Source organism: Nansenia antarctica (assembly GCF_963989245.1).
Source record: "Nansenia antarctica genome assembly, chromosome: 8".
NCBI classification, from domain to species: Eukaryota; Metazoa; Chordata; class Actinopteri; order Argentiniformes; family Microstomatidae; genus Nansenia; species Nansenia antarctica.
Window position 1 is genome coordinate 39,076,687 of NC_137678.1, and position 10,436 is coordinate 39,087,122.

A 10,436-nucleotide genomic window follows, 5' to 3' on the forward strand; every position below is an offset into this window, starting at 1 on the left:
ATGTCCATTTACCTGTAACTCACCTATGTAACCTTGAAACTTGAAACTATGTAACTCTCACCTATGTAAAATGCAGAGTTCTCAGCCCTGGCGAAGTCGTCGATGTAGGAGATCCCTAGAGGGGTGACGGGCGTCTCTCCTACCCCCCGGAGGGCGTTGCCCAGGAACACATAGATCCACATGTAGGAGCTGGGGTCTCTCACACAGCCTGAATGCGCACACGCACACACACACACACACACACACACACACACTTTAAATGCTTTATTTATGTCCACATACATGTACAATATCTAAAGGACATAAATACTATCAGTGCATTTTGACATTATGAAAACAGTCAGTTACAGTAGTGCTGAGCCACATGTACACACACACACACACACACACACACACACACAATTAGTATTAAAGTGTATGGACAACCATCACATCTAAACTCTTATGAACAGACCCTGGTTGAGTAGTGTACAGATGAGTAGCCGCCTTGCCCAACACAACCTTTAGCTCACTGGGCTGACATGGTCTCGAGTCACTCAGACTACCCAGGTACCCACCCAATACCTGGTTACACCCAGCATTCTGAGACAGGTAAATGTGAAAGGCCACTCAGGTGTGAGTCCTACCTGGGTTGTCACCTTGAGATGGCTCCATCTGGACCTCTGGGATGTCTGACTGTTTCAGAGGTTTCAGGCAGGGAGTAACACTGACGCTCCCATTCAACGAGCCTCGGATGAACGTGTCGAACTCGTAGCTATAGGAGGCACACAAATCACACTGACGTGATCATTGAGCAACAACTGTCCACATTTAGTTTTTTTTATATTTTAGTTTTCATCTCTTCACCTGATATGTGTAGGACTTCAACTTGGCCAAAATACCACTGTAACCTAACTAGCACAGCTCTAGACTGTCTTATTGTATCGATGTAACAGTATTTGGACTGCACTTATATAGCACCTTATTCCAAAGTACTTTACAACGGCCTCTCATTCACCCATCACACACACATTCACATACCAATGGCGGCAAGCTACCATGCAAGGCAATTTATTATTATTATTATTATTTTAAAATGTCTTTATTAGGATAAACCCCTTGAGATGTGTCATCTCGTTTTAGAGAGGGTCCCAACATATATCACAATCATAACAGCAGAGTGTCAAAATAATAAAGAGTACAACTATGACAAAATACAGACAGACAAGAGACAAACAACAACAACATACATTACTTATTGAAAAACATTGAAAACATTGAAAACATTACAACCACAACATGGCCAAAGTGGCCAATAAACTAAGGGAAGGTGGATCTACATCTATACTTTAGTTTTTTTATTTGGGGTTCAGTGACTTGCCCGAGGACAACTCGACACATGGCCAGCAGGGGATCGAACCACCGAACCGCCAACCTTGCGATCATTAGACGCCAGCTCTACCTCCTGAGCCACAGCCGCCCCACATTTTTGTATTTAGTACACATTCAGTATTTCTGGGTGCATTTTACCGTTCCATGAAGAAGTGTGGCAGGCCAGTGATGAAGGACCCCACTGCCATCAGGCAGCAGCCCATGGCTATAAGCCTCGGCCGGTGCATCTTGGCCCCAAAATGGCTGACAACAGCCAGGAACAGCAGGTTACCTGCAAGAGGACCAGGACATAAGTACAGTACATAATACTACATGGAACTGTAAAAGGTTGTTAAGTCGTGACGTGTTTCCGGGTCCAACGAAATGCCGCAGTAATAATTCATTATATTTGTATAGCGCTTTTCCGAGGCTCAAAGACGCTGACAATATGGGAAAAATAGGAAAGTGCTGTGTCCCTTGTTGTATGAATAGATCCGAGTCTAAAAAACGATTGAACTGTCATTCTACCGCTTTAGTACACTGGTACTCTGGTGCGGGAAATTCTTTATTTGGACCCCGAAATTGCTAAACGTCACGTGTGACGTCAGACTTAACAACCGAATAACATGGCATTGGTGTGTTACCATGGTGACCATGGGCTCTTAGACCAATCCTGTTTTTAAATCCATGTAGGGGTACAGAAGAGCACACAACAAAGAATGTAAAGGCACTTAGCCCTAAGTTACTCCAGGGAGACTATCCCTGTAATCTCTAATTGTAAATCGCTTTGGATAAAAGTGTATGCTAATAAAATGGTTAAAATGTAAAGAGTTATGGATGGTTGGTTCAGTCACAGAAGGTGAAAATGACTTTGTGGAGAGGAGAAAAAAAAACACTGAGAGAAGAGTTTTGGTTTTATCCACAGGTTCTGAATAATAATAATAATGTTTTAAAAATACAGTGGGGTTATTAAGTATTAACACAACACATTCAACATATGTCCAATTTATACCAGACATTGGTATTAAGTCAATAAAACTACACAGCTAAATAAATTGTACGATTTCAATCCATGAGAAAAGTTATGTGCAATAAAGTGGAATGACACAGGAAAAAAGTATTGAACACAGTAAGAAAAAGCACTTAACTAGCCACTAATGAGTTCTCCTACCTGTGCTAATTAGAATCAGCTGGGTTAGTGCATGTTGTTGGGTAAGTACTTCCACTCTTTGAAAAAGTGTTTCCCACCTCTGAGTACAAGTGAACAAATCATTTGTCACCAAGCTTTCCTGCAAGAAACATCTCATGATGGGTAGAGGCAAAGAGCTCTCAAGACCTTCGCAACAAGATTGTTGAGCAGCATAGTAATTGCACTGGTTACCAATGGATTTCACAACTCTTAAATGTTCCTTCTGAAATGTTGGCATCAGAATTGTTGAGGGTGTGGCCTGGGGGTCCTTTACATGCCTGCCAAAAAGGGGGAAAAGTTACCAATAATTATGTCATGGCCATGACATGAAAAACAGAACAGGGCTGAATAATATAACTAACAATTACAATTACCTATTGTTTTTTTATTGTTTCTATTATTATTCAACAACTTCAGTTTTCATGAAAAATGGCCATGTGTTACGAGGGGGGTCAGCGAGGATCACTCCCCGATGCCTCTGCTGGTTGAAGAGCTGCATTACTCCAGCCCTGGACTAATTACGTTATTATTGTCACCTGTGAGTGTTTGTCTGTGTATTTAGGTGTGTCCCTTTTCCCTGTTCCCTTGTCAGTTGTTCGTATTTGTTTACGTCTTGTGAACCCTCGTCTTTCCCTAAAGACTTTTGTGCATGATACTTGTCCCTGTCCTTTCGGTCCTGGAGGACTTTACCTTACCTGTCGCTACGTCCAGGTATTATTATTATTTTTTTTTATTTTTTTTTTCAGATTTTATCCCTTTTTCACCCAATTTGGTATCCAATTTAACCCAACCTAGCATCCAATTATCCCCTGCCTATTGCGTAGGATCCGCCGCCCGACCCCGTAGCCGGCAGCCCCAGAGGAGATCGCCAGGCAGACTAGCTGACTGGCTCCTCGAGCCCGACACCGTTATTCCGGCACCCAGGGGGCGGTGTTGCGCGATGGATCCTTGTCCGGAAATAGTCCTATACCGCCCTCGGGAGCGGCCAATATGCCGCTCCCTGTGTGCCCTGGCCATATCCGGGTCTGGCGAACGTCCAGGTATTTTTGACTTTATGTATGTTTTGCTTTGTTTGTGGTTTAGTGAAGTTTGCTTTTAGTAAACGGAGCCTTGTTTGCTCGTCTTTTGTTTTCGCTACTCGCTAGTGTTTTGTTATTGTCATTTAGGGGTCATCCCTATGTTCCCCGGGTCCTATGTTCCCCGGGTCCTATGTTCCCCGATTTCTTAGAAAAAAAAGGAAAAAAAGGTTCTATGTTCCCCGCTTCCGAAAAAGGGTTCTATGTTCCCCGCTTCCGTGAGTTTTTTATTTTTTATTTTTTTTTATTATTTAAAAAACAACATACACAAATACATAATCATACTTTTTTTTTTTTTTTTTTTTACATACGCAAATACATAATCATACTGTGGATTACTAATTGATAGACATTTACAGGAAATTACAGGAACTATTATACATAGGAACAAAATGATTATGTGTACAACATTATTATATGAACAAAATGATTATATGTACAAAACCTTTTGTAGGTAGGACACTATTGGACCTCGGCCCAAATCTAGTACTGAAGCTGACCCCCCATGCTAAACCATTTGGAAGTACAGTATACTAGGACTCCAATTCAGACACACTGGGGGGCTGTCACAAATCTACTAACTCTAATCAGCCTGGTCTCACACGGCAGACGGCAGAATTCGACGTTTATGGACAAACGTCGAATTCTGACGTGAGATTGCATCCAAACGTCGAATTCCGACGTGACATTTGCATCCAAACGTCGAATTCCGACGTGACATTGGGGTAGCTCGTTCTGATAGCGTCATACCCTAACCCTAACTGATAACCCTAACCCTAACCTTAACCCTAACCCTAACCCTAACCCTAAATGTGGCCTAACTAATTAATGCAAGTGCAATTCAAAATGGAATAATCCCGAGAGAAGCCCCGACAGGCGCACATAACAGGTGCACCCCTGCGCTGGTGTTCTTTTAGGAATATAAGATTTTCAATTCCATCTCGAAAATGATCTATCTAGGGAGTTATATAAAATGCTGAGACAATACTATGACATTGATTATTACATAATATATATTATGTATATTGATACATATGATTATGTATTTGTGTATGTTGTTTTTTAAATTTCAGATTTCAGATTCAGATTCATTTATTTATTCAAGGGACAGTGCATATTAATAAAACAAAAATAAATTGTAAATACGCCAGAGTTAGCCCGAAAGCTAGTTTTCATCCGCAGTCCCTATGCCATGATGTTGTATACGGCTCCCTGGAGGAAAAAAGTACATTTAAAAGATAAAATATAGGTAGACCTAGGCACAAAAAAGTAGACAGGACAAGCATTTAGCTTAAGGGCATAACATAGGGGGTTAAAAGAGCATACATTAATCATAGGCGGTTAAAAGGAGGGTACATATAAGCAGAGGGTTAAAAGAGCATACATTAATCATAGGCGGTTAAAGGGAGGGTACATATTCGGTAAGCAGACTAAAAGCAAGCAAGATATACGCACGGTAAGCAGACTAAAAACAAGCACACAGACTGTACAGGTAAGACATGTTAGGCAGTACACAGACAGGCGGTACACATGACATACAGGTATAGGACAGGACATTTCAATGTTGGCAGGTGTGTGTGTTGATCATCCACTGTTTTAGGTGCTTTCTAAATGATTTAAAGGTGCCTAATTCTTTAAGGTGCCCTGGAATCAGGTTCCATTCACGTGCCCCTCTAACTGACCAGGCAGGTTGTGGGATTTGCTTGTGACCAGCTTGTTATGCAGTAGTTGATGTGTGTGAAGATCATGGCGTGGACATACATGGTAGCTGCTTCTGTTGACATGTAGTCCCTTAAAAAGCAGAAGTTGGACAGATTGAACTTGACAATTTTACAGACCTTTTTGATATGTGCCTTAAAAGTGAGGTTGGAATCTAACAGCACCCCAAGATATTTGAACTCGTTCACAACTTGTAGTTGTTCCCCTGAGATAATGACATATGCTTCTTCAGCAGAACGGTTTGTTTTAGTAAAAAACATGCTGACCGTCTTGGAAACATTAAGTTGGAGACGACAGTGGTTCAACCATGTAGTCACCTGAGCCATAGATTTGGTAAGTACAGCAGCTACCTCCGTCTTGGTCTGACCATGTACAAAATAGTACAGTGTCGTCAGCATACATTAGTGTATCAACCTCAGGACATTGATATTGATATTGACATTGATACATATGATTGACATTGATACATATGATTATGTATTTGTGTATGTATTTGTGTATGTTGTTAAAAAAAAAAAAAACAGTATGATTATATGATTATGTATTTGTGTATGTTGTTTTTTAAATAATAAAAAAAAAAAAAAAAAAAAAGGGGGAACATAGAACCCGGGGAACATAGGACCCGGGGAACATAGGTACGCTCCCGTTATTTATTTATCGACTCGCTACGCAGAGCCTTGCTTGCTCTCCTTTATTTTGTTGTGGTTCTGTATCACGGTCCTATGGATATTCAGTGTACTCATCTCAGTAAAGAGAACTTTATTTTATTCATGTCTCGACCTCAATTCCTCTGAGTCGCACCGCACATGGGTCCAACACCACTCTACATTGAGAACATTATTCCAAAACGTAACAGCCATGACTCCTAGAAATATTGGTAACTTTTTTCCCCTTTTTAGAGGACCCCAGGCCACACGCTCACAACATTTCTGACGCCACAATTCCAGAAGGGGGCGCAATAGCAACCCATTCAACTTTGAGAGGCCATAACTTTAGAGACACAAAAGCTATTTGGACTGAAAAGATGTATCCTAATTGAAAAACAATCAAAATTACCATGCTACATGCAAATTAATCAGCACCGTAATTAATTAAATATGCAAATGAGTCTGTGTTTATGCAAATTAATGTGAAACCAAATTCCAACATGATCGAATGAAAAACATGGCTGCCACATGCCAATCAATATTCTGCTTTTCCAGCCACTTTTAAATTAAAAAATAACACTTAAAAATCTTCTTCTCATGAACCACAAGTCCGATTGACACAGACATCTTTCCTTCTTCTAAAACTGCACAGCTACATGCAAATTAATATATACATTTACAAATGCAAATAGGACTATGTCAGTCACTGTTAGTCTAATCAATCTCAGAGCTAGTGTGCTTTGAGACAGAGATGTGTACCAAATATGAGGTTAGCACTTATCCTTAGGCCTTAAATGCCCCTTGCAGCTATATTTACAACAATGTTGATGTGTTGAATACCTTTTCCCCCCACTATAGGCTATATATGTTTTTATGGCATTTCTGCTTTATTGGAGAGAGACAGTAGAGATTGACAGGGCGGATTGGTGAGGGAGAGGGGGGATAACTTGCAGGATATGTCAATGGCCCGATATCGAACCAGGGCCTTTGAGATGATATGATATGCACCTTAGTGTGCTATGGTTCTCAAATTTCAAACACAACATTCATGAGACTTGTTGATACCCATCTCAAAACTGCCATCGATGAATCCAGTGAGAGAGCTGGGCAGGTCAAAGCGTCTCTCTATCTGTGTAATGGAGCTCTTCATGTAGGTCCCTGACAAGGCCTTCGCGAAGTAGGCGAAGGACAGCGCCATGATGAACATCTGAGAAATACAAATGAATGTCAAGGCTGCGTTCGTAAATTCGCGTAAATGATCGGCACTCATGGAATGCCTCTTGTCTAATCAAATTACTTGGTCCCTTTATGACGTTGAACCAAGTGTGCGTTCCGGCGCTCTGTGAGCAACCCCTAAGGCACACCCACTGCAGAAGTGAGTTCACAGTGAGTTCTAACACAATGTCTTTGTGGGAGTCAACTTTTTTCTTTTTGTCTTTTCTTGTGTTTTTACACACACACACACACACACACACACACACACACACACACACGGAACACAAAAGGGTTCTTCAAAGGGTTCTTTCACAGGGAACAGTCAACCGAAGAACGCTTTTTTCTAAGAGTGTACAGCGATCCATAGACCCGTCACTGAATAATATCTGCACTTAATAACACCTTCACCACTCCAGACAATGACAATTGACAACGACTTCCTTTTTTGGTGGGATCAAAGGCTGTAAAGATCTGTGTAAATTGTATACAGACACAACACACACAACAAACTACATTCAGAATATGGATTCTGGATTCAGGTCTACCACTCGACCACATTTGAGGTGTGGTGAAAAACATGTATTTTTTTTACTTCATGGTGCAGTGTCCCTTTACGCACCTTGAGAGTGGAGCAGCGGGAGCGTCTGTGTTCAGAGACACACAGAGCTTCCTGGCTGGTCAGCCTCTCTCTGTCCTCCACAGGGTTCTCCATCCTCCACTGCCAGATACACAAACTGGTCGCTCAGCCTGAACCTGAACACAAGACATAGCTTATTGTTATCCATCTATTCTATTGTATATACATACAGTACTACCTACAGTACTTATCAATTCATAACTCTACATATCCTAATTTGTCTACACTATCATGTCCTTGCACTATAATGTCTACAATATCATGTTTAGATGTTCTGTTTAGATACTAAACTGCATTTCGTTCGTCTGGTACTTGGTACTCTGCAATGACAATAAAGTTGAATCTAATCTAATCTTAAGGACACTATTGTATTTTTTGTATTAATTGTATTTATTAATTAACACTAGAACAGCCGTGCCTATTTTACCTACTATTAGAGCCTAGAAGCTGCTACTTACACACAAAGACCACTAGTTGGTGCGTCTTGTAAATTAGCCTACCTCCTACATAGAAAAACTGCAAAATAGCTTTATACTAGCTTATTCTGATGTAATGTAAGGATACTGGGTCGTAGAATGCACATATCTAGGAAAAGTCATGAAAGGAGCGTCCTGAAATTTGATCGAGTGTAAAGATATATATATTTCTTTACTCACATGGTCAAATGACCCCACCCATGGCTGTACTAGTGTTAATCCTTTATTTATCCAGGTAAGTGCCATTGAGGTATTGAATCACTTTATCAAGGGATAGCAAAACGTGTTGGTGTGGACAGGGCTGCAACATTGATATTTTATAATTTATACAGGGTTCCCACACCTTCTGAAACATCAAATTCAAACACTTTTCAAGGACTTTCAAGACTCAATTCCCTCAAATTCAAGGACCCAACACGGCATAGTTTGAGATAGATCTTGATGAGAATTTATATAATAGGAACTATCTGCTCACAGACAACAATTAAAGAGACACTAGATGGTCTCGTGCCTTCTCTACCACAGCACAGAAAAAACGATATATTGTGAAATATGTGTAAAGTTACTGTGTTAAGTTAAGCAATGTGACTTATCTACTATAATTACGTAAAACTATTTTTGGAATATATATATATATATATACTTTTTTTGAGAGAGAGATTCAAGCACTTTCAATGACCCATGTCTATTTTCAAAAACGTTTAAGGCCTTGATTTCTTTTTCTCAAATTCACAAACGTTCAAGGATTTCAAGGACCCGTGGGAACCCTGTTTATATAATCTAACCCTAACCCTTACTTTGAAGGAAATTTCTTAGTAGTGTATCCAACTGAACTCTTGAGATCACAAACATACACTCATTTAACACTTTATTAGGAACAATATACTAATACTGGATAGGTCTTCCCTTTGCTCTCAAAACAGACTAAATTCTTCATAGCATTGATTCCAAAAGATGTTGGAAACATTCCTTTGAGATTCTGGTCCATGATGACATGATTGCATCAATTCCTGCAGTTTTTTCAGGTGCACTTTCAAGAATCTCCCGTTCTACCACATCCCAAAGGTGTTCTATTGGATTCAGATCTGGTGACTGGGAAGGCCACTGAAGAACACTGAACTCATTGTCATGTTCATGAAACCAGTTTGAGACGACTTCTGACATGGTGTGTTATCATGGTGGAAGTAGCCATTAGAAGATGGGTACATTGTGGCCATGAAGGGATGGACATGGTCAGCAACAATACTCAAATAGGCTGTCACATTCAAACAATGACTGATTGGTATTAATGGGCCCAAAGTGGGCCCAGAAAATATTCCCCACACCATCACACCAGTTGAATGAATGAGAAGGTGTACAGGTGTTCCTAATAAAGTGTTCAATGTGTATACATTGTAAACCTTTCCTCATCACAGATTAATACAGATTTATCACCAGGGAGATCAAACGACTACAAACAATTGAATACAAGTGTGTTCAAACTACAACCAAGTGTGAATCAATCAATCAATCAATCAATCAGTCAATCAATCAATCAATCAATCAAGTCTGTACAAACTACAACCAAGTGTGAAACCATCAGAGCAAAGTGAGATAACCCTTACCTCTGATAGTCCTGACACACAAAGCCCTCAGCACAATGACTGTCTGGTACAGGTGAGCACATTAATCCACTGCGATGAAAACGTTTATTCACTTCATTTGTTCACTGGAAATGAAAGGAAAGGAAGGTAAATATGTCCGTAAGTTACATGGCCTAGCAGGGACAAAGTAAAAGACACTTTTGGTATTGCCAGTTCTTACTCTGATAATCCCTTCAGATTTAGGTTAATTCCCTCTCCCAAAGTGCTGCCCTCCAAACTATTCATAAAAAATGACTGAGGTCTCATAATAGCAGAGTTATAGGCAACTGTTCAGAATGTTCCCCAGAATATATATTCAAGCATCAGCTGTACATGAATAGCCTTGTAACATGCTCCTAAGAAATATGTTCGTCAACTAAACACATTTAGCTGACAAACTAAAGAATGAAACACACACATACACGCACGCACACGCACACACACACACACACACACACACACACACACACACACACACACACACACACACAAACACTATTACAGT

General features: G+C 40.3%; 1 protein-coding gene across 1 annotated transcript in view; it reads right to left on the reverse strand.

The window, feature by feature from the left end:
* The window catches only part of slco1e1 (solute carrier organic anion transporter family, member 1E1), a gene marked incomplete at both ends in the record, with an annotated part of 49,242 nt that extends 41,334 nt beyond the window's left edge, over positions 1-7,908 (reverse strand). The window contains 5 exons of the mRNA XM_080538331.1: positions 62-208; positions 627-754; positions 1,510-1,642; positions 7,047-7,188; positions 7,816-7,908. Coding sequence (XP_080394457.1) covers positions 62-208; positions 627-754; positions 1,510-1,642; positions 7,047-7,188; positions 7,816-7,908 — 643 coding nt within the window. The remainder of the gene's footprint in view (positions 1-61; positions 209-626; positions 755-1,509; positions 1,643-7,046; positions 7,189-7,815) is intronic.
* Between the last annotated feature and the right edge of the window lie 2,528 nt (positions 7,909-10,436).